The 25,837-nt window shown below is 41.0% G+C and overlaps 1 protein-coding gene across 2 annotated transcripts in view; it reads right to left on the reverse strand.

The window, feature by feature from the left end:
• The window catches only part of TEC (tec protein tyrosine kinase), a gene marked incomplete at both ends in the record, with an annotated part of 105,990 nt that overhangs the window by 37,573 nt on the left and 42,580 nt on the right, over positions 1–25,837 (reverse strand). For both annotated transcript variants that reach the window (XM_079703392.1, XM_079703393.1), the window contains 3 exons: positions 192–320; positions 982–1,063; positions 4,199–4,303. In XM_079703392.1, coding sequence (XP_079559518.1) covers positions 192–320; positions 982–1,063; positions 4,199–4,303 — 316 coding nt within the window. The remainder of the gene's footprint in view (positions 1–191; positions 321–981; positions 1,064–4,198; positions 4,304–25,837) is intronic.

Genomic DNA, 25,837 nt, shown 5'->3' on the forward strand with positions numbered 1-25,837 from the left:
ATGGCCCTACTGCTAACTAAATAAAAGTATTCTTACAAAAATACACCTACCCTATGTTTACACTGTGCTAGAAAGTGTGAAGGCCATATTTAACCAACATCAAAATCAAAATCATGTCACTTTCTCCCAATAATACCAACAGTATGTACATCCTGAGCACAATATAACTACAGAATAAAATTAATACTTACTACTCTCAAACAGATTATATCTTTCACATCCAGGTGCTAGTTTTTCAGTTTGTCTGCAACACTGATAACTTCCGTCTGCCCAAAATTTAGGATGATATTTAATCATAATATTATTGTTGTTCTTTATTTCTGTAATTCATAGACACATTAAATGATGAGTGAAATAAAACAGAGATAACAGAATGTTTCCTGTTGATCATTCTTTCTCAAATACTACGTTTATTATGAGGAAACCCTCATAACATATAATCCAGCATTCAGAAAATCCATAGAGTTCTCTTTCACCCCTTTTTTTGGTGAGGCACCCTTGTTAACAAAAGTGACCTCTGCTACACCGTGATGGATAAACACAAAAGTCAGCCCACCACCATTTTGTTCTGCAGAAAAAGCGATGAGGATTATGCAGGTCAAATCACTGATTAATATACTTTACATACAAGTCAATTCATCCACATCAAATGTTGACTACATAGGCAATTTCTTAGAAAATACCAAATCCTGTTACCATAAGAGCCCAGTGCTTAGTCACCTCCAAATGTATTACACATTAAATGAAAGCATGTTCTTCTTAAAAACTATGTATATGCCACTAGAAGGAACCAGATTATAAAAAAGGAAGTTAACGTCAACATGTGTCACTTACAGTAACAGAGAATGTTCTTGGAGAAACACTTATTGTAGATTAAAAGATTATAAATGCAAGATACACTAGCCGTATCTCTGTCTTAGTGACAACAATGTTATATTCTGAAATTATGTACAGATTAATATCTCATTATATGAGTTTTACCTTCTTTTAACTTCTTCACCCACTGGTCCCTGCTTTGTGCACTAGGTGCAAAAATGTAAAGTGTGTTAGCATCATGCACAACCTGAAATAAGACAAAAGATGGAACAGGTGAGAAAAGCTTAGACACAGCACTCTTGCCTAGCACAGAGCTCTTGGCACCACAGGCATCATGATATAAAGGATTCTGAAATGATTGATCAAAAGTCAATTACTTCCGATCCAAAGAACCTAGATTCCCTTCTTACAAAAACACATCTATTTCTTCATGTCTCCATCCAGTGGGATACACATTTTACAAAGGACTGTGCTTTTACAGAAAAAATATATATACAGAGGCCAGGATGCTTTGCCAATCTTGTTATTTCTTGCAATCTAATAAACTAAAGTTCCTTAAGTAAACTTGGTATAACAGGGACTATTCCAATTGAATATTTTTCTGAATAATATTTGAGATGAATGGACTACTCTTTCAACATCACTCCTATACCTTCCTTTTGCCACTATAAATAACTGCAGTAGGTAGCTTAATTAAGCACTGACCACCCCAACTCTATACTTTGTGCTTTACAGACATCAACTCAACTAATCCTACCATCAAGGTATTAGTATTTCCATTTTACAGAGGAGGAGACTAAGGCCTATCCAAGACACCCCAATTCTAGATAACTCCCAGAGGCACTATTCACATAGAATGCACTGCAAATGGTGCCCCTTAAGTTACCTGCCCATCAGCATTTGGCTGGTCATCCAGAAAGCCAGGATCCTGACTCCAGAGCCCAAACTTTTAACCACAGTACCTCTTTCAGAGGTACCTCCAGGTGAGCAATTAAACAGTCTTATTCTTAATATTCTTAATATTAAGAATAAAATTAAGCATGGGAAACTAACCCAAGAATTTTGTCTTTGGTCTATCACTTTACCCTTGATGGTCAGTCACAAGGCAGAAACACCCCAATTAACTAAAAAAATATCTGGGGACTTCACTGGTGGTCCAGTGGTTAGGACTATGTGCTTCCACACATAGGGTGGGGTGGGGTGGGGGGTGGGGGGCGGGGCACGGGTTGCATCCCTGGTCAGGGAACTAAGGTCCTGTAAGATCCCACAAGCCGCTTGCAGCCAAAAACAAAAAAAACCCGAAAAACAAAACAAAAAAACAAATCTGGCTAGAAACCTCCTTTTACCACGTCACTGGATTGAACACAGATAGCTCTTTCATCAATAATTGGCTGTTCCTGACCATATTCAATAGATAATCCTGTGGAATAAAAGTCATATTTTTATGGCAAGACAAGAGAAATTTTTTTTTTTTTTTTTTTTTGCGGTATGCGGGCCTCTCACTGTTGTAGCCTCTCCCGTTGTGGAGCACAGGCTCCGGACGCGCAGGCTCAGCGGCCATGGCTCACGGGCCCAGCCGCTCCGTGGCATGTGAGATCCTCCCGGCCCGGGGCATGAACCCGCGTCCCCTGCATCGGCAGGTGGACTCTCAACCACTGCACCACCAGGGAAGCCCCAAGACAAGAGATATTTAAACAAAAAATTCTTCTCTGCCCTTTGGCCTCCTCTCTCCCCACATTGTGCACTGTATAACTCTATTATGAATCACCAAACCTCCCCATCAGCAGAGATACCTGCTCAACCCTAAAGAGCAACATTCTCCTAGCAGCAATAAGACAACTCCTTAAAAGATAGCATTCCTGGGGCAATGGGAACACCAAAGAACAAATACTGCTATATTCTGCTCAGTGATTAACTCATCCAACTAGCACTTTGCTGGGACTACATGAGATACAAAAATAAATCAAATACCTTACTACAAGACAGAAAATGAGATGTGATAAAGAAGTAAAGATAAAGCTCTAAGAGGGACATGGGGCTGTAGTTGCCTCATTTGGCCCATGACTTTCATACCTGTGATACTGTGATTCACAATAAGAAATATATATTTGGTCTCTACCCTGGTTCCCGGCAGAGCTCCTAGAAAGCTCTTGGAATTTCCTGTGCTGAGAATGATATGGGTGTTTTTTGTTATACTAATAAGGCGACTACTGGAGAGCCCCTAGGGATGGGGGCTGGTTGCCGGTGAAGCCAACCCCCTGATCAGAGGGTTGGAACTTTCAGTCCCACTACCCCCCACCTCTGAGGAGGGGAGAGGAGCTGGAGATTGAGTTCAATCATCAATGGCCGATGATGTAAACAATCATGCCCATGTAACGAAGCCTCTATGAAAACCCAAAAAGGAGAGGGTTCTGAGAGCCTCAGGGTTGGTAAACATGAGGAGATGTCCACGGACAGATGAATAAATAAAGACAGTTGATACATACACACACACACACACACACACACACACACACACACACACACAGTGGAATATTATTCAGCTTTAAAAAAGAAAATCCAGGGCTTCCCTGGTGGCGCAGTGGTTGAGAGTCCGCCTGCCGATGCAGGGGACATGGGTTTGTGCCCCAGTCCGGGAAGATCCCACATGCCGTGGAGTGGCTAGGCCTGTGAGCCATGGCTGCTGAGCCCGTGAGCCATGGCTGCTGAGCCTGCGCGTCCGGAGCCTGTGCTCCGCAACGGGAGAGGCCACAACAGTGAGAGGCCCACGTACCGCAAAAAAAAAAAAAAAAAAAAGAAAGAAAATCCATTCACTTGCAACAACATGGATAAACCTGGAGGACATTATGCTAAGCGAAATAAACCAGACACAGAAAGAGAAATATTACATGACCTCAGATGTAGAATTTTAAACAAACTCTTAGAAACTGCAAAAAAGTGGTTGCCAGGGGCAGGTGAAGGGGGATAATGGGGAGATGTTGGTCAAAGGGTACAAAGTTTCAGTTATGCAAGATGAATGAGTTCTGGAGATCTGAAGTACAGCAATGGGGACTACAGTTAAGAACACTGCATATTTGAAATTTGCTAAGAAGGTAGCTAAGTATTCTCACCACCAAAAAAAGAAGGGAAGAAAAGAAAATGGCAACTATGTGAAGTGATGGATATGTTAATTGGCTTGATTGTAGCGATCATTTCACAATGTTTACATATATCAAAACATCAAATCGTACACCTTAAATATATACAATTCTTATGTGTCAATTATACTTCAACAAAGCTGAAAGAAATCAATCAACAAAGTAATGACAGGAAACACTAACGTCAAATAGTAAGCATGACTAAAAGCCCAGAATTTCACTGTCGCAAAAAAATGCCAGCTCACCTGAAATGGATATTTATTTTGACAGGGAATGACACCATCATCATTCTTCACTATTTCCACACATCTGATTTTTGACACATCAATAAATCCCTTTCTGTGCTTTTTCTGTTAAAAGAAAAAAAAAAGGAGAACCATTCCAATCATAAGTTAAGGAAAAAATTTATTAATAATAATATTTGTTTTAAAAAATCACTGATTCAAAATATTACAATTTCCTTAATAATTATCTAAATCATGTCTCCCTATATTGTTAAAATTATTCAAAATACTAACACTATGAGGATTGTAATCAAAATAATTAAGTCCTTTAATTTCCAAAGATGAAATTGCTGTCCTTGCCCTCCTCCAAAAGCTCTAGATCTGTTTAGAAAGAGAGTCCCTTTGATTGTGCCTTCCTCTCAGACACACACTGTAACTTCTTCAACTTCTTGATGACAGCCACACCCTCTCCCCCGAAAAAGAAAGCATCAGAGACCAAACCAAACACTCAATCACAAACGCAAACTCCACCAGTTACATCTTCCACTCCAGCACACAGAACTCAGGAGGATGTGAGATGGACATAGGGCGCTCACACAAAGCCTCCATTCAGAGTCTATATTTGAATTTTCTTTTTTCTCCCTTCCCTATTGCCCTTCCTCCCTGCTCAATGCAAATCCCCCTACAGCAAGTAACTAATGACATACCAAGACCCCCTCCTCCGAATCATTCACACTCTTGAGCACAGTAATCTCACATCTGAGAACTTATCCCAGGGGAAAATCCGGAAGATACAAAGTAGTATGTGCAAAGATAACTTGATATATCATATCTGTTAAAAATTATTACAAATACAATGAAGAAATAAAAAATGTTTACTGAATTATATTAACCAATACATCCCACACAAAAAGCTGTATAAAGACTAAGGTTATTTTAGGAGGGGGTGTAGATAGTCATATGACAAAGAACAGAAGAAAAGTAGAGAAATGAAATGAAGAACACTGGATTATTTTGGGTGACCCAGCCCTCCCCTGGCCCTAGTCATTCAAAATTCCTTCATCTAATACTTTGAAACTCCCCTCTGGCCACAATCTTTGGGGTCCCTATCCTGCTCCCAGTAACCAGCTCTGCATCCTCACCGTCACCATGTGACTTTCAGACCTGCCAACCCTCCCAGGCCATCAGCTCCCATGTGACGTCTGGCTGTCATTTCACCAGTGCATCCTCCCACCCTCCCTCTCTCCCCGTCTCTCTCCCTGTCTCCCACCCCCCAGCACACGAAGCCCCGTACCCCCGGCATCTCCGTCAGCCCCCAGTTCTACCCACACCTTTTTCGACTCATGCATGCCTGGCTGCAGAAGGTCACGAAACAATCCTAACTGTCCTCTTTGTGCTTAGCCAGGCCTTCACTGCTGTCCTCAGGTCTTCTGTGTATCTCTAGTGGAGAGAACCTGGTGGCCTCCATGGAGCCCACCAGTCTCATCAGAGCTACAAACCCTTCCCATTCCCCTACTTCATGGAGAAGAGAACAGCTGTCCCAGGAGCACAGCCCCAACTTCTTCCTTCTGCAGGTCTAAAGCACCCTAAGATTTACCCTTTTTTCTTCTCTTTCATCCTGCCTCTATGAGAAGGTTAAAAGGACACAACAGCTAAGGACACTGTAGTGGCACTTAACAGATGTCATTTCCTTTCATGCTCACAAAATTCTCATTTTACAGATGATGAAACTGCAGCTCAGACAGGTTAAACACATTACCCAAGGATGCCAACTGAAAGCTGGGATCCTAAAGCTCCCCAGACCTTGGATGCCCGAGCTGCAAACAGGTGACAAAATTAATGGAGCCAAGTCCCTGAGGGGGCAACTTGGATTCTGAGCATGGCCTGAGCTTCAGCCACAATAGGGAGAGGAACATTCTCCCCACCCACACTCTTCTAAGGATTTTACTTCTCCTGCCTATAGACACCTTCAGGCCTCTGCCATTCATACCAAGAACCTTCTTCTGGCCCTGCTACTGCCCTAACTCTGTTCTTCCCTTGCTGAAAGAGAGATTATTACACCACCAGTCTTCATTTCCTTCCCACCCACTCCTCCTTAACCACTTGCAATCCGCCTCCCCTTTCGTCACAGCTGCTAAAGCTGTTCTCAAAAACACCACCAATGACCAAACCCAACAGCCTTCGCTCAGCTGTCTTCTGCTCAAGCTGTTAGGAGGCATTTGGGGGTGCTCCACCCTCTTCTCTTGCAGTGGCCTTGACTTTGGGTCACCCAGGCTTTCCTTCTGTCCCTTCCACTCAGTTTCCCACAGGACAACACCTGTTCTGTGCCAGCAACTGTGTCAAGGAATATATCAAGTCCCTATAGGAAAAGCTCATTTCCTGAGCATACAGTCCAAATACTGCTCCATTTAATCCTCAGATCCTCTGTGAGATAAGTGTTATTAGACACATCTTACAGAAGGAAGAAACAAAAATTAAGTCACTTGCCCAAGTTTACCTGTGGGAGAGACATACACAGGAACTTTATCATCCAACGTAGTAAGTACTGAATATAAAAATGATGCTAAGAGAACACAGAGGAACCAAGACTTACACGATAATTTCAGAAAAGAAATTCATGGCTTCCCTGGTGGTGCAGTGGTTGAGAGTCCGCCTGCCGATGCAGGGGACATGGGTTCATGCCCCAGTCCAGGAAGATCCCACATGCAGCGGAGCGGCTGGGCCCATGAGCCATGGCTGCTGAGCCTGCACGTCCAGAGCCTGTGCTCCGCAACGGGAGAGGCCACAACAGTAAGAGGCCCACGTACCGCATAAAAAAAAAAAAATTCCTGTAATATCATAGGGAGGGAATGAACAGCACAGCACATGGGATGAAAAACATATTCCTGAATGACCTAGGTTGCCTCATCTATAAAATAGGAATAATAATAGTATCCACTTCATAGATACCATTAGATAGTTATGAGAGTTAAATGAGTTAGTATTTTCAAAGTGCTTAGAAGAGTGACCTGTAGTATCATATCTATGAGTGTTTGCCACATAAATAAGTAGAAAAAAAAGGTCAGTGTGGCTGAAAGACAGGGTACATGAGGCAGGATGGAAAGGTGAGCAGGGGCCAGCTTGTAAAGAACTTGCTGCACAGTGCCAAAGGGTCTGGCCAGACAGGGCCACCTACCCTGCTCCTGGGCCTATGCCAGTTCGTGTGCAAAAGAAACTGCCAGAGTGCCATCCTCCTATTAATAAGTCACACGTGTTCACCATAGATACCTTAGAAAATACTAACAGCACAAAGAAAATCAAATGACCCTTAATTCCCCAACTCTGGAGAAAATCCCTGTTGACATCATGGAGTTTTTCCAGACACTGCTCTGGGGTCATTTATCACCTACCTGCTCTCTTTCTTGAGCAGCAGACTGTGGTTGGCTTCTGAGATGCCTGTCTCCACTCACCACTTGCCCCTGTGACTAAAAGCAGCTGTCAGATGCCAGTCAATCCACACAGGAAAATTTGAGATGACTGGTATACTGGGCTGGTTTATGCCCCCTAAATACATGTTCCATGATATATAATATATTGTATTATGCTAATATTTTGGCTTATTAATCCAAATACTTTGCTATGAAGTTTGCAGATAAAGGTTCACACTTAAGTTGGCCATTCATTATTTTACCTATCCTGCCAGCAAACACTGATCAGACACCAAGCACAGCACTGTGTGCTGCAGCTTCAACGTTATGGAAGGGGGTTGAGGGTTCCCTCAAGAGGAATTCACAATCATATGGTAGGTGGAAGGGGAAGAGGGGAGTGATTCATAATCAAATAAAGACAAAGTCATACGCTCATGGTACGCTATGGAGTGAGACAGTGATTGGGCCAGGAAGAGCTGGGGAAGTTTTTGGGAGGAACTGATATTTTGGTTTTTAAAGGATAAGTAGGAGTTTTTCTTTAGAGAAAGTGGAGAAGAGAATTCAGGCAGCAAAAACAACAAAGCACTGATTTAGGGAACAGAAAGAAATTCATTGTGGCTGAAGTTCAGGAGAAGTGTAGGAAAGGACACCAAAATGGTTATTTGAGACCAAATTAGGAAGAGGTAAGTAATGGCCATTTCACCCATTTGTAAACCAGCTTAAATGGGGAAACTAGACAAAGAGATGAAATATGACTTGCTTAAAACCACACATCAACTGAACGGTAGAACTGGGATTTAGGTGAAAGAGATCCTGCCCCTGGGCACGTCTTACAAGATACACAGTTTTCCTTTAATTTCCAGAATTAAAATACTTTTTAAAATATCAATAACAATCCTAAATTAAACTAAATTTTTATAATTGTATACAAATATCCAGGGTTGGCCCCAGGTGTATCTACAGAACACCCAGCCTCAGGTCCTCCTTTCTACACCCCTCTCCCAAGGCATCCTGAGACCCATTACACGCAGTAAGAGTTTCCCTCCAGTATTGCAAGGATCCATCCCTTTCCCTTATATCACAACTTTTGTTCCTAATGTGGCTATTCCCAGCTGCCTGACACAGAAGAAATCTACTGGATGAATCACCTGTGCATTGCAAAGGGACCTCAGGTCAGGGTCATGAGCTTTGGAGGCAGGCAGATCCTGAGTCCAGCCACGCTCTGCCTTCTCTCAGTTCCTCTGTCTTCAGGAATAGGATAATAGTCCTCACTTCACTAACCTATAAGCAGGAATAAAGATAAGGTATGTAGGTGCTCAGTACAGTGTCTGCCACAGGGTAGTCACTCCCTAAATGGCAGCATTTACTATTAATTAGTCTTCACAACAACCCTGGGAAATTGTTAGGAAACTGAGCATCTGAGAGGTAACAAGACTGGCTAAGAGGCTGAGCCAGAACTGAACCCAGATCTCTCAAAATCACAAAAGCTTTTACCTGACTCCCGATCTCTCAAGCCTGAATATTTCTGGACTCTTATTTTAGAAAAAGAAAATTATTTTATGTCAAAACCTAACAATTACAGAGCATTCACTCTGAGCCAGGCACTATGTGCACCTCTCACATGGTAACTCAATGAATCTTCACATAATTATGGGAACTCTTGTCACCCCATTTTACAGATGGAGAAATCAAGACTTAAAGGGTATAATTAACTGGCCGAAAGTCATACAACAAACCAGGACCTGAACTCTTAGTTCCAACCCTGAATTCTTAAGTGCCACGTACACTTTAGTAACTTGATACCACTTAACTAAGTACAAACATAAACTCAGTGGAAATTTCTCATGCTTATAACTCTTAACAACTATAAGACTGTTAAGAGTTCACAAGTTAAATGCAAACAAACTGGACAATAAATAAGATTTAAACTAACAGCTTACTTGAATGTGACGGCTAGGGTGTTTGCTGGAATTGAATCCCTCTCCCCAAACCAGTTCGTCTGGCGTCCTCAGGCTTGCAATACTGTGTGCCATGTGACGGCCTCTTCCTCCCCTCTCTTACAACTATCGAAGTACACACATCTGTTTGCACACACGCTGTCAGCCTATCATTAGGCCTCCATTTGGTCCCACTAAATTGTTTAGTGTTCAGTCAGCCTCTGTTCTTTCTCCATAGGACACAACAATTAAAACAGACCATGAATACAAACCCAAAGATGGCTGCTGACATGGCATGTTTAGTGACAAGGGACCATCCAGAGAATACAGACAAAAGATATGTTATATACAATAAAATATAAAATAGAATTCCTAGATCTTGCAGTCCTCAGCAGACGGACAGCACCAAAGCTTGCTACTACTATTCACTGTATTCCATCATGGTCATTTCTTCCCTCAGCCACATTGATTAAAGATTGATTCTGGCTTCCTTTCTTCTACCACCAGCAAGGCACAGAGGTACCAAAGAACCATGATAGAGACTTAAAAGAGTTCTAGTTAACCCTTGAAAAAAGAAAGAAAATGATGTATTCTACCAAAAATCTCCAATGAGCCAAAGGTCTATTTTATACATGAAGGTTCTTTTCCCTTTCTACTCAGAACAGAGTTAAAAGAAAGAGTTAAAAGAATGGGCCTCAAGTGCAGCAGGACACATTAATCATGAGAAAGGAAGAAAACCTCAAGATGGATATGACTTTTTTGTGTGTGTGGATACTGGGAATAATTTTTTTTTTTTTTTTTTTTGTGGTACGTGGGCCTCTCACTATTGTGGCCTCTCCCGTTGCAGAGCACAGGCTCCGGACGTGCAGGCTCAGCGGCCATGGCTCACGGGCCCAGCCGCTCCGCGGCATGTGGGATCTTCCCAGCCCGGGGCATGAACCCGCGTCCCCTGCATCGGCAGGCGGACTTTCAACCACTGCGCCACCAGGGAAGCCCTGGGAATAATTTTGATGTAGATCTTTCTGGTATCAGGAGAAGTAGAATAAATAAAATAAAGTCATTTCCAACTTGGTGATTCTATGATGAAACATCCCCTCTTTGCTAAGTACGAAATTCTAGTGAAAAAGAGAAGAAAGCAAAACCAAAAACGTGGCATCCTAATATTGTTTTCCTCCCTTTTAATCAGCTCATAATAATAACTGACATAGTGGCTTTACATTTTACAAAGTGATTTTACACTAAACACATAAAAAGAGTACTTTAAAAGATTTTACAAACACATAAAAAGAGTACTTTAACATTAAGAAGCCAGTAGTTACATACATAAGCATGGCTTAATTATGAAGATTATGGTTTCTAACATAACATCCAGAATAAAAACAGGATAAATTATAAGGAATCTGAAGGCAAAACTTTCATTTTCAAAATCACATAATAATCTTCATATAAGATTGTGCTGATATAGATAATTATAAGGTTTCTGGAGATAGTTTTTCACTGTATTCAAAGTTAAAGTTTTTATTCCCCCCTGAGTGATCACTTACTCTTATGATTTTTCTATACTTCTGGCAACCCTCATGCCAACTCCCTTCTGCGACCCAGGGAACTTTTAAAAACTAATACCAGGTATGTTTTCTTATAGTTGAAAGCAAAACTTACTAACGTAAGTACTTTCAAATAAGTCTAAAACTGATTTACCTAGCTTCTTTTTTTTTTTTAAACAGAGTCACAGATTTATTTATTTTTGGCCACATTGGGTCTTCGCTGCTGCGTGCAGGCTTTCTCTAGTTGCGGCGAGTGGGGGCTACTCTTCGTTGTGGTGTGCGGGCTTCTCATTGTAGTGGCTTTTATTGTTGCGGAGCACAGGCTCTAGGCTCGTGGGCTTCAGTAGTTGCGGCACATGGGCTCAGCAGTTGTCGCTCGCAGGCTCTAGAGCACAGGCTCAGTAGTTGTGGCACATGGGCTTAGTTGCTCTGCGGCATGTGGGATCTTCCCGGACCAGGGCTCGAACCCGTGTCCCCTGCATTGGCAGGTGGATTCCTAACCACTGCGCCACCAGGGAAGTCCCAAAAGTGACTTTAAATACAAAGCCAGAAGGTATTAGGAAAGAAACTTGTCAAGTCAATTAACTTTTAGAAATATTTATGTGAATAATATGTACAACAATTGACTATATTGCTAGACTCTAAGCTCTCTTTACTTACCTACATGGACTTTTTTTTAACTTACTGAACATGCCGAAATATTCTGAGTATTGTTTAATATTTTAACACAGCAGAGTCAACGTGTCATAATGGTTGAGAGCACACCTTCATTGTCAGGCAGACCTGCATTTAAATGCCAGCTCTGTGGCCCAATGCAAATTAATTAACCTCATTTAGTCTCTATTTCCTCATTTGTAAAATGGGGTTATTAAAATAACTTATCTCCTAGATTATTGTGAGGATTAATTGTGATACGTTCATAAAGCACTCGACACAATATCTGGCCCGTCGCAATCACTAATATGTTATTAGTATAATTTTTTTGCCTTTAGATAAAAGATTTCTAAAATTTTTCAGCACTTAAACCCTTTTTTCCCACAAATAGATCAGAGGATTTAATGGAGATATTTTAAATACTTTACTGGCTTTTACATTGTGTCTTTAGGTAACATAGCAATATTTCTCCACTCTCTCCTCAGAGGAATTCAACAAATACTCCAAGAACTCAAAAAATCTAGGAGTAGACAATTAAGCTATAATGCATAAAATATTGCAGAGCAAACTAGGGAACTAGGATCACAGCAGAAGCATTCTTTCTCTTGAAATAAAACAATATTTTAAGAAGCTATTTTTTAAGAGTCATGTAACACAATGTTCCTTGCAGCTCTATTTACAATAGCCAGGACATGGAAGCAACCTAAGTGTCCATCAACAGATGCATCGATAAAGAAGATGTGGCAAATATATACAATGGAATATTACTCAGCCATAAGAAGAAACGAAATTGAGTTATTTGTAGTGAGATGGATGGACCTAGAGTCTGTAATACAGAGTGAAGTAAGTCAGAAAGAGAAAAACAAATACCATATGCTAACATATATATATATGGAATCTAGAAAAAAATGTTTATGAAGAACCTAGGGGCAGGACAGGAATAAAGATGCAGATGTAGAGAATGGACTTGACGACACAGGGAGGGGGAAGGGTAAGCTGGGACAAAGTGAGAGAGTGCCATGGACTTATATGTACTAACAAATGTAAAATAGCTAGTGGGAAGCAGCCGCATAGCACAGGGAGATCAGCTCAGGGCTCCATGACCACCTAGAGGGGTGGTATAGGGAGGGTGGGAGGGAGACGCAAGAGGGAAGAGATATGGGGATATATGTATATGTATAGCTGATTCACTTTGTTATACAGCAGAAACTAACACACCATTGTAAAGCAATTATACTCCAATAAAGATGTTAAAAAAAGAGAGAGAGAGAGAAAGAAACTATTTTTTAAAGTAATTAGGTCCTATCTATTGATTACCACAGAAATGCAGGAAAAGTCCAGCAACTACTTAGGACAATATTTTCTGAGCATCTAATATATGCCAGAAAATGTGCTAAGCACAAGAGACGCGGAGATTAAAAAATATGGCCACTGTATTTACCCGAGGGAAATGAAGGCATCTGACCACACAAAGACTTGTACAAGAATATTCACAGAAGCTTTATTTGTATTAATTGAAAACTGGAAATAACCCAAATGTCCATCAACAGGTGACTGGACAAACAATGAAATACTTCACAGTAATAAAAAGAAATGCAATATTGATACAAAAGATGAATGTATTTCAAAATGATATACTAGGTGGAAGAAGTTAGCTTTTTAAAAAGAGTACATGCTATATGAGTTTATTCTAAAATTCTTATATATGCAAACTAATCTATAGTGTCAAAAATCAGATCAATGATTACCTAGGGATAGTGGGAATGAAAGAGGAGGTATGAATTACAAAAAGCATGGGGAAATTTTGGGGGGTAATGGATATGTTCATTATTTTATTGTAGTGATAGTTTCACAAGTGTATACATATATCAAAACTCCTTAAATACTAAAAATAGCATTTTCTTTGCTGCTTGTGTTACAAACTACACAATGAATTTAGTGAGTTTCAAATGTTATATTAGTCATATTGATGCTTATATACATGTTTAGGCACAGGTAGCTACACCGTGAAAATGATAGTAGTTCAGTAATATAAAATAATAAAATAATAAAAGTCACATAAGTATCATAGGCAGATTTGTATCTGGTTTTTTTTCCCCCAGAAAATATTTACTATAAATTATTTTCTACTTTGGGATAAAAAATATTTTGTAATTATATTCAAATTATATATATGTGTGTGTGTGTGTATATATATATATGTATGTATATATATATATATATATATATATATATATATATATATATATATACCCCAAATTTCTAGTGCTAGGCACAATACTCATTGTTCCAGCAGGAGGAATAATTCAATACTCTAAACTGCTGAAAATCTTATAGTCTCCTTACGTGACCTGTCTCTGGTTCAATTCCTATTACAGTATAAACAGTAGAAATTTGATGGATATTTTTCTTATTTCAGTAAGAAATAGGAATGGTTAAGGGAAAAGTTACTTTTTCTTATGTCCTATAAAAGGACAAAAATTCTACAATTTTGATAAAATTTGTTAAATACCTGGGAATAAACTTTATAAGAAATGAGTAGAACATATATGAAGAAAAATAGAAAACCTCACTGAGAGATATAAAGGAGAATTCTAGGTAGAAAATCTAAACAACCACAAAAAAAAAACTCCTCAAATAATACAATTTAAATACATGCAGTTGACTGTACATTGATTATAACCTCAATAGAGCTGAAAAAAATATGGCCGCTGCCATCAGGGACCTTGACATCTGGGAACATCTGGAAACTAAGAAATTCTTTGCTAATAATTTAGTGTTATAAATCATAGACTTAAAAAAGGAAAACCACGACAAAAGAAAAAAATAGGTATAAAAATTAAGCAACATAACTTCATAATGGGCCAGAAGTAGGCAATCAATCAGCTCTCAATTAAATAAAGGCTCTGCCTTAGTATTTATTCTGATTTAGAAACAACTTATCCATTCACCTGATTCATCTAGTACTAAATGAATTTCTGGTTAAGAAATAAAATTAATTTAATACCTTCCCCCAAAGCTGGTGCCCGGTCCTACACTCCTCTTTCTTCCTTTCTCATCATCTGCTTCTTCGAGGCAGGCATGGTAAAGGTCACCAACTGAAAGGTCAATGAAGACACACCCACTTCCTCCTCAGCACCTGGCACGTGGCAGGTGGGCAACAACTTTTTGCATAAGTGCATGAATGAATGAGGACATGAATGAACAGGAGGCGATTCAGCTAAGTGCACAGGAGGCCTTCTTTAGGTCTGATTTCGCAATATCCAGTCACAGCCACCACTTTTCTGTGACTATGCTGTTTCAGAGAATAATTTCGGCTAGCTTTCTTTCCGCCCCTGCTCTCTCAGACATATGCCATCCCAAGTGGGCATAGGCATGCCACAAATCACCAGGACCTAAGAGGCCCTTCCTCTGCCCCTCTGTTCAATCAAAGCATGCTGCTGCATGTGTGAATACCAATTAATAGAGTAACTGTCACGTTACAATCCTCAGAGACACAACTCTATCAAGGGACCCCTCCTCAACCACAGAGATGGTAATCCCTGGATATGTCTCTGCAAATCTCTGCCTTTTTTGTTTGTCTGTTTCTTTAAGTAGGAAAAGAGAAGAAACGGAGAAAAAGGAGAGAAGGAAGGTCCTTTAACCTAGGTTTCAGTTCTCAAGTTTCAATGGTTAACGGTGACTAGTAGAACTTTGCTTCTGTACTAGGGATTCTGTGTGCCTGTGTGTGTGTGTGTGCGCACGCGCGTGCATTCTGAGGCTCTCCAGTAGACACTTCGTGTGTTCAGGGTTTTTTTTAAATGACATTTTGTATCTTTATGAAAGTGGAAATAACTAGAATCACACGAACATGATCTCTTATCAAGAGGAACTTGGGAGAGAGAAGCTTTGTTTCTGGTGGGTGAGAATTACAGACAGCAAACAGGGCAAAATAGAAAATTCCATTTCCGGGATGGGTGGTAGGTGGCAGAGGCAATTAGTAATGCCAACACACGAGGCAAACTCTGTGGCTTTTGCATGCAGTATGAACCCACAGCTGCAGTACGAGTAGAGGTACAATTCTCATCCCCACTCTCAGTATCCCCATCATAACCAAAGGGATTGATGAATCCAGAGAAATCACAGCCCCAGGAGTGCGAAACCCCTGTGGCAATTGCCCCACAGCCTCACACTAGGAGGCTGACCCGTGATATACACGCAGGACTGGGATTCTGGGCAGGGAAAAAGCTGGGAGGCTCATAGCCTCTTGGGAAATTGACCTCCACTGTCCACACCGGACCAGTTCCTCCACTAAGAAAAACCTTTCTGTCTGCTTATCTGATGTGAGCGGACCACAAAGGTGTTTCCAGACAAGTATGAACTGTAGATGTGATTTCTTTAACACTGAGCTGAGCTCTTCTAGGGTCCTGCAAGACCAGAGCATTAGCTTGGTCTTTAAATAAGCTTCCACTGGACCATATACAATATTTCTCTAGTTTTCTCCAGTGTTAAACGGATCATCCTGCAGTTTGTTTTCTAAATACCTTTAAAATATTCAACGGCCTATAACAGTAGCTTCCTTAGACTGCTTGCTGCCCCTGAGAAAGCGACATCCCTCCTTTTTTTCCTATAAAGATAATCGGTCGTCCTAGGAAAAGTTCCTTCCTTTTGCTTCTACTGGGGCTTAGGGGCTGGGGGTGATGGGGAGGAGAGTGAGCAGGTGGGCGTGGGGAGAAGGAATCACCAGGAGAACAGCAGCAACAAACAGAAGTGTGTATCTTAGATTGAGGTCTCTCATAAGGAAAGATGAACTGCCCATCAATTCTCTCTACAGTAAGATATCCAAAGAGAAATATACAAAATTGCCTAGTTCCATGGGTTTCTGGAGGCCTAACGGGTGCCAATCACTGCTTTTACTATGGTTTCTATAGGGATATTCACTTTGTGTTACAATTAATTTACGGAAAACTTTGGTAAAACGACCTCTTAATTGCAAACATTCTACAGATAAAATTATTTTTAAAACAATTTCTTCCACTAACTGCGTATGCTTTATGACAACAAGGAAGTTCTGTTGACATGTTTTGAGGTGTAATGATAGTATAAAGGTTCTACTTAAGATGGAGTCTGTCTTTTGGAGATGGATAGTGAAGCATCTGTAGAAGAAATGGTATGATTTCTATATGATAATGAGAGTGGGAAGGATTTGCTACAAGATAATGGAAGTGGGGGGAGGGAGTATGACTGGGGGTTATTTGGCTGAGTGCTGGATACATGGGGGTCACTGCACTATTCTGTCTACTCTCGAGTATGTTTGAAAAGTCTAAAAAATACTTCTTCCCATCACATTTTTTAAAATCCTGATCAAACCAGTAGTTGGATCTACTTACAAAATTTTTTTGTGAGAATATAGAAAGGGTCCATTATAAACGGGTGGAAAGTACAGATGGGCAAATTGCTTAACTATGACTACTAAAGCTTTAGCTATCCTTGTGGTACTGTGTTACACTGGATTCAGAAAAAGAATCAACACAATCCCTGATGTTCACACAGTGCTCTTAGAGGTCATGTTTATACAGCTCCTTGCACCCATCAATCTCTAAGTGCTCCAAATTTAATTACAGATCTACTGATCCTGCTCAAGTAATGAGTTATTTAGCATCTGCATTTTACAGTTAGGTAAATGGGGCACTGAGGTTAAACCAATTGATCAAGGGCAAATGAAGAAGATACAGAACTCGAGGCTGCACTGCTCTACTCTTCATTGACTATCACAGCTGGGGGCCATAATTAAACTATCCATCCCTCTTAGTTTGCCATTGCTAATACAATTAACCCTCAAATAATCTAGTAAAAATTAATCCATGTTGCAGAATATATGGCCATTCCAAGAGATGCTTCCCAATGCCAAATACAAGATCCTCACAGCCGGACCCTGGGAAGATGGCGGAAGAGTAAGACGCGGAGACCAACTTCCTCCCCACAGATACATCAGAAATTCATCTACACGTGGAACAACTCCTACACAACACCTACTGAACGCTGACAGAAGACCTCAGACCCCCCAAAAGGCAAGAAACTTCCCACATACATGGGTAGGGCAAAAGAAAAAAGAATAAACAGAGACAAAAGGATAGGGACGGGACCTGCACCAGTGGGAGGGAGCCGTGAAGGAGGAAAGGTTTCCACACACTACAAGCCCCTTCGCGGGCGGAGACTGCAGGTGGCGGAGGGGCAAAGCTTCGGAGTAGCGGAGGAGAGCACAGCAACAGGGGTGTGGAGGGCAAAGCAGAGAGATTCCGGCACAGAGGATCGGTGCACTCAGGCACACACCAGCCCGAGAGGCTTGTCTGCCCGGCCGCCGGGGCGGGCGGGGCTGGGAGCTGAGGCTCGGGTATCGGCTTTCAGTCGGGGGGAGCGCAGGGAGAGGACTGGGGCTGGCGGCAGGAAGAGAGCCTGAAGGGGTTAGTGCACCACGGCTAGCCCGGAGGGAGTCCGGGAAAGGGGTCTGGAGCTGCCGAAGAGGCAAGAGGCTTTTTCTTCCCTTTTGTTTCCTGGTGCGCGAGGAGAGGGCATTAAGAGGGCTGCTTTGGGAAGCGCCGGAGACGGGCGCGAGCCGCGGCTAAAGGCGCGGACCCCGGAAACGGGCGTGGGACGCTGGGGCTGCTGCTGCTGCCGCCGCAGTGGGGACTGTGTGCGAGCGCGGGTCACTGTCCGCCCCGCCTTCCGGGGGGCCTGTGCACCCCGCCACTGTCGGGGTCCCAGGAAAGCGCACGGAGCGCTTCGGTCTGGTGCAACGTCACGCCGGCCTCTGCCGCCGCAGGCCCGCCCCACACTGCGCACCCCTCCCTCCCCTCTGCCTGAGTGAGCCAGAGTCCCCGAATCAGCGGCTCCTTTAAACCCGTCCTGTCTGAGCGAAGAACGGACGCCCTCCGGCGACCTACGCGCAGAGGCGGGGCCAGGTCCAAGGCTGAGACCCGGGAGCTGTGAGAGCAGAGAAGAGACAGGAAAATCTCTCTGTGCAGCCTCGGAGGCAGCGGATTAAAGCTCCACGGTCCACTTGATGTGCCCTGCGTCTGTGGAGTGCATGAATGGACAGCGAATCATCCCAAATTGAGGAAGTGGACTTTGAGGACAAGATTTAAGACTTTCCCCCCTTTTCCTCTTTTTACAACGAATTATCCCAAATTGAGGAGGTGGACCTGGAGAGGAAGATTTTTGATTTTTCCCCCTGCTCTCTTTTTGTGAATGTGTATGTGTATTCTTCTGTGTAAGATTCTCTCTGTATAGCTTTGCTTCCACCATATGTCCCAGGGTTCTATCGGTCCGTTTTTCTTTTTTTCAATAATTACTTTTTAATTTTAATAACGCTACTATATTTCATACTTTATTCTATTTTACTTTAACTGCTCTTTCTTTTTTTCCTACCTTCCCTTCCCCCTCCCTCCGCCCCTCCTTTCCTTCTTTCTCTCTTTCTTTCCTTCCTCCCTCCCTCCCTTCTTCCTTTCACTCTTTCTTTTTCTTTCCTTCCTCCATCCCTCCCTCCCTCCTGTCTTTCTTTCCTTCCTCCCTCCCTCCCTCCCTTCTTCCTTTCACTTTCTTCTTCTTTCCTCCCTCCCTCCCTCCCTCCTGTCTTTCTTTCTTTCTTTCCATCCTTCCTCCCTCCCTCCTTTCTCTCTTCCTTCCTACCTTCCTTTCTTTCCTTCTTCCTTTCTTTCTCTCTCTCTTTCTTTCTTCTACTAATTCTTTCTTTCTACTTTTTCTCCCTTTTATTCTGAGCCAGGTAGATGAAAGGCTCTTGGTGCTGCAGCCAGGAGTCAGTGCTGTGCCTCTGAAGTGGGAGAGCCAACTTCAGGACACGGGTCCACAAGAGACCTCCCAGCTCCACATAATATCAAGAGGCGAAAATCTCCCAGAGATCTCCATCTCAACACCAGCACCCAGCTTCACTCAACGACAAGCAAACTACAGTGCTGGTCACCCTATGCCAAGCAACTAGCAAGGCAGGAACACAACCCCACCCATTAACAGAGAGGCTGCCTAAAAACATAATAAGGCCACAGGCACCCCAAAACACACCACCAGACGTGGACCTGTCCACCAGAAAGACAAGATCGAGCCTCAACCACCAGAACACAGGCACTAGTCCCCCCCCACCAGGAAGCCTACACAACCTACTGAAACAACCTTAGCCACTGGGGACAGACACCAAAAACAACGGGAACTACGAATCTGCAGCCTGCAAAAAGGAGACCCCAAACACAGTAACATAAGCAAAATGAGAAGACAGAAAAACACACAGCAGGTGAAGGAGCAAGATAAAAACCTACCAGACCTAACAAATGAAGAGGTAATAGGCAGTCTACCTGAAAAAGAATTCAGAATAATGATAGTAAAGCTGATCCAAGATTCTATTTCCAAGATCCAAAATCTTGGAAATAGAATAGACAAAATGCAAGAAACAGTTAACAAGGACCTAGAAGAACTAAAGATGAATCAAGCATCGATTAAAAACACAATAAATGAAATGAAAAATACTCTAGATGGGATCAATAGCAGAATAACTGAGGCAGAAGAACGGATAAGTGAGGTGGAAGATAAAATAGTGGAAATAACTGATTCAGAGCAAAATAAAGAAAAAAGAATGAAAAGGACAGAGGACAGTCTCAGAGACCTCTGGGACAACATTAAACGCACCAACATTCGAATTATAGGGGTTCCAGAAGAAGAAGAGAAAAAGAAAGGGACTGAGAAAATATTTGAAGAGATTATAGTTGAAAACTTCCCTAATATGGGAAAGGAAATAGTTAATCAAGTCCAGGAGGCACAGAGAGTCCCATACAGAATAAATCCAAGGAGAAATACGCCAAGACACCTATTAATCAAACTGTCAAAAATTAAACACAAAGAAATCATATTAAAAGCAGCAAGGGAAAAACAACAAATAACACACAAGGGAATCCCCATCAGGTTAACAGCTGATCTCTCAGCAGAAACTCTACAAGCCAGAAAGGAGTGGCAGGACATAATTAAAGTGATGAAGGAGAGAAACCTGCAACCAAGATTACTCTACCCAGCAAGGATCTCATTCAGATTTGATGGAGAAATTAAAACCTTTACAGACAAGCAAAAGCTCAGAGAGTTCAGCACCACCAAACCAGCTTTACAACAAATGCTAAAGGAACTTCTCTAGGCAAGAAACACAACAGAAGGACTATACCTACAATAACGAACCCAAAGCCATTAAGGAAATGGGAATAGGAACATACATATCAATAATTACCTTAAATGTAAATGGACTAAATGCTCCGACCAAAAGACACAGATTGGCTGAATGGATACAAAAACAAGACCCATATATATGCTGTCTACAAGAGACCCACTTCAGACCTAGAGACACATACAGATTGAAAGTAAGGGGATGGAAAAAGATATTCCATGCAAATGGAAATCAAAAGAAAGCTGGAGTAGCAATTCTTATATCAGACAAAATAGACTTTAAAATAAAGACTATTAGAAGAGACAAAGGACACTACATAATGATCAAGGGATCGATCCAAGAAGAAGATATAACAATTGTAAATATTTATGCACCCAACATAGGAGCACCTCAATACATAAGGCAAATACTAACAGCCATAAAAGGGGAAATCGACAGTAACACACTCATAATAGGGGACTTTAACACCCCACTTTCACCAATGGACAGATCATCCAAAATGAAAATAAATAAGGAAACACAAGCTTTAAATGATACATTAAACAAGATGGGCTTAATTGATATTTATAGGACATTCCATCCAAAAACAACAGAATACACATTTTTCTCAAGTGCTCATGGAACATTCTCCAGGATAGATCATATCTTGGGTCACAAATCAAGCCTTGGTAAATTTAAGAAAATTGAAATTGTATCAAGTATCTTTTCTGACCACAATGCTATAAGACTAGACATCAATTACAGGAAAAGATCTGTAAAAAATACAAACACATGAAGGCTAAACAATACACTACTCAATAACGAAGTGATCACTGAAGAAATCAAAGAGGAAATTAAAAAATACCTAGAAACAAATGACAATGGAGACACGACGACCCAAAACCTATGGTATGCAGCAAAAGCAGTTCTAAGGGGGAAGTTTATAGCAATACAATCCCACCTTAAGAAACAGGAAACATCTCGAGCAAACAACCTGACCCTGCACCTAAAGCAATTAGAGAAAAGAACAAAAAACCCCCAAAGTTAGCAGAAGGAAAGAAATCATAAAGATCAGATCAGAAATAAATGAAAAAGAAATGAAGGAAACGATAGCAAAGATCAATAAAACTAAAAGCTGGTTCTTTGAGAAGAAAAACAAAATAGACAAACCATTAGCCACACTCATCAAGAAAAAACGGAGAAGACTCAAATCAATAGAATTAGAAATGAAAAAGGAGAAGTAACAACTGACACTGCAGAAATACAAAAGATCATGAGAGATTACTACAAGCAATTCTATGCCAATAAAATGGACAACCTGGAAGAAATGGACAAATTCTTAGAAATGCACAACCTGCCAAGACTGAATCAGGAAGAAATAGAAAATATGAATAGACCAATCACAAGCACTGAAATTGAAACTGTGATTTAAAATCTTCCAACAAACAAAAGCCCAGGACATGGCTTCACAGGCGAATTCTATCAAACATTTAGAGAAGAACTAACACCCATCCTTCTCAAACTCTTCCAAACAATTTCAGAGGAAGGAACACTCCCAAACTCATTCTATGAGGCCACCATCACCTTGATACCTAAACCAGGCAAGGATGTCACAAAGAAAGAAAACTACAGGCCAGTATCACTGATAAACATAGATGCAAAAATCCTCCACAAAATACTAGCAAACAGAATCCAACAGCACATTAAAAGGATCATACACCATGATCAAGTGGGGTTTATTCCAGGAATGCAAGGATTCTTCAATATATGCAAATCAATCAATGTGATACACCATATTAACAAGTTGAAGGAGAAAAACCATATGATCATCACAATAGATGCAGAGAAAGCTTTCGACAAAATTCAACACCCATTTATGATAAAAACCCTCCAGAAAGTAGGCATAGAGGGAACTTTCCTCAACATAATAAAGGCCATATATGACAAACCCACAGCCAACATTGTCCTCAATGGTGAAAAACTGAAACCATTTCCACTAAGATCAGGAACAAGACAAGGCTGCCCACTCTCACCACTCTTATTCAACTTAGTTTTGGAAGTTCTAGCCATAGCAATCAGAGAAGAAAAGGAAATAAAAGGAATCCAAATTGGAAAAGAAGAAGTAAAGCTGTCACTGTTTGCAGATGACATGATACTATACATAGAGAATCCTAAAGATGCTACCAGAAAACTACTAGAGCTAATCAATGAATTTGGTAAAGTAGCAGGATACAAAATTAATGCACAGAAATCTCTGGCATTCCTGTACACTAATGATGAAAAATCTGAAAATGAAATCAAGAAAACACTCCCATTTACCATTGCAACAAAAAGACTAAAATATCTAGGAATAAACCTACCTAAGGAGACAAAAGACCTGTATGCAGAAAATTATAAGACACTGATGAAAGAAATTAAAGATGATACAAATAGATGGAGAGATATACCATGCTCCTGGATTGGAAGAATCAATATTGTGAAAATGACTCTACTACCCAAAGCAATCTACAGATTCAATGCAATCCCTATCAAACTACCACTGGCATTTTTCACAGAACTAGAACAAAAAATTTCAAAATTTGTTTGGTAAAACAAAAGACCCCGAATAGCCAAAGCAATCTTGAGAACGAAAAACGGAGCTGGAGGAATCAGGCTCCCTGACTTCAGACTATACTACAAAGCTACAGTAATCAAGACAGTGTGGTACTGGCACAAAAACAGAAAGATAGATCAATGGAACAGGACAGAAAGCCCAGAGATAAACCCACGCACATATGGTCAACTTATCTTTGATAAAGGAGGCAGGAATGTATAGTGGAGAAAGGACAGCCTCTTCAATAAGTGGTGCTGGGAAAACTGGACAGGGACATGTAAAAGTATGAGATTAGATCATTCCCTAACACCATACACAAAAATAAGCTCAAAATGGATTAAAGACCTAAATGTAAGGCCAGAAACTATCAAACTCTTAGAGGAAAACATAGGCAGAACACTCTATGACATAAATCACAGCAAGATCCTTTTGGACCCACCTCCTAGAGAAATGGAACTAAAAACAAAGATAAACAAATGGGACCTAATGAAACTTCAAAGCTTTTGCACAGCAAAGGAAACCATAAACAAGACCAAAAGAGAGCCCTCAGAATGGGAGAAAATATTTGCAAATGAAGCAACTGACAAAGGATTAATCTACAAAATTTATAAACAGTTCATGCAGCTCAATAGCAAAAAAACAAACAACCCAATCCAAAAATGGGCAGAAGACTTAAATAGGCATTTCTCCAAAGAAGATATACAGACTGCCAACAAACACATGAAAGAATGCTCAACATCATTAATCATTAGAGAAATGCAAATCAAAACTACAATGAGATATCATCTCACACCAGTCAGAATGGCCATCATCAAGAAATCTAGAAACAATAAATGCTGGAGAGGGTGTGGAGAAAAGGGAACACTCTTGCACTGCTGGTGGGAATGTGAATTGGTACAGCCACTATGGAGAACAGTATGGAGGTTCCTTAAAAAACTAAAAATAGAACTACCATATGACCCAGCAATCCCACTACTGGGCATATACCCTGAGAAAACCATAATTCAAAAAGAGACATGTACCAAAATGTTCATTGCAGCTCTATTCACAATAGCCCGGAGCTGGAAACAACCTAAGTGTCCATCATCGGATGAATGGATAAAGAAGATGTGGCACATATATACAATGGAATATTACTCAGCCATAAAAAGAAACGAAACTGAGCTATTTGTAATGAGGTGGATAGACCTAGAGTCTGTCATACAGAGTGAAGTAAGTCAGAAAGAGAAAGACAAATACCGTATGCTAACACATATATATGGAATTTAAAAAAAAATGTCATGAAGAACCTAGGGGTAAAACGGGAATAAAGACACAGACCTACTTGAGAATGGACTTGAGGATATGGGGAGGGGGAAGGGTAAGCTGTGACAAAACGAAAGAGAGGCATGGACATATATACACTACCAAATGTAAGGTAGATAGATAGTGGGAAGCAGCCGCAGAGCACAGGGAGATCAGCTCGGTGCTTTGTGACCGCCTGGAGGGGTGGGATGGGGAGGGTGGGATGGGGAGGGTGGGAGGGAGGGAGATGCATGAGGGAAGGGATGGGGGAACAGATGTATATGTATGACTGATTCACTTTGTTATAAAGCAGAAACTAATAAAAAAAATAAAATTAAAAAAAAAAAAAAAGATCCTCACAGCCTAGCAGCCAGGCTATACTCACTGTGAGCCCACCAGCACCTGTGATGGGGCATTACCTGTTTGATTTTCTCTGAGGGACCACATCACACCACCTAGATGGCAACCAGCCTCGCAAGGCTTTCAAGGAACTTGTAGGAGTTACTGTAGCAACTCCAGTGAGTATATCTGAAACCTCCATATTACCAAGCACAGGCTTTTAAGTGGATTCAGAAAGAAAGTTGGCTTTTCTCATGAATTCACTAAGGTAATATTAGGTCAAACCAGAAGAAACTGCTATTTTTGTTGTCACAAATGGTCAAATACTATTAATTTCAGATGGTTCCATTTAATAGATTTGTACCCTTAGAACATTTTGGTCCTACTCACATACCTCACACTCTGAAATAAAAGCAACCTGTACTTTTTCTAACTTCTGCATATCATAAATGCAGTTATCATTTGTGAAACTCCTGTTGGGTACCTGATGTCCATAATAGATGGGTAGGGGAACAGCGCCCACCTGGTGCGCTCACCACCAGCACCCAGCACAGCCAGAACTCAATCAATATTTGGTGTGGACAACCCAGGAAAATGTTGGAATTATAATTAAATTTAACTTAACCAAATTAAAGCATCAGACAGTTAATCTAGAGTAAGCTCAATTATTTTAAATCACACACTATTTCAATTGCCAAATTGATAGTTATTTCATTGTTGCATG

The sequence above is a fragment of the Hyperoodon ampullatus genome, assembly GCF_949752795.1.
Source record: "Hyperoodon ampullatus genome assembly, chromosome: 1".
NCBI classification, from domain to species: Eukaryota; Metazoa; Chordata; class Mammalia; order Artiodactyla; family Ziphiidae; genus Hyperoodon; species Hyperoodon ampullatus.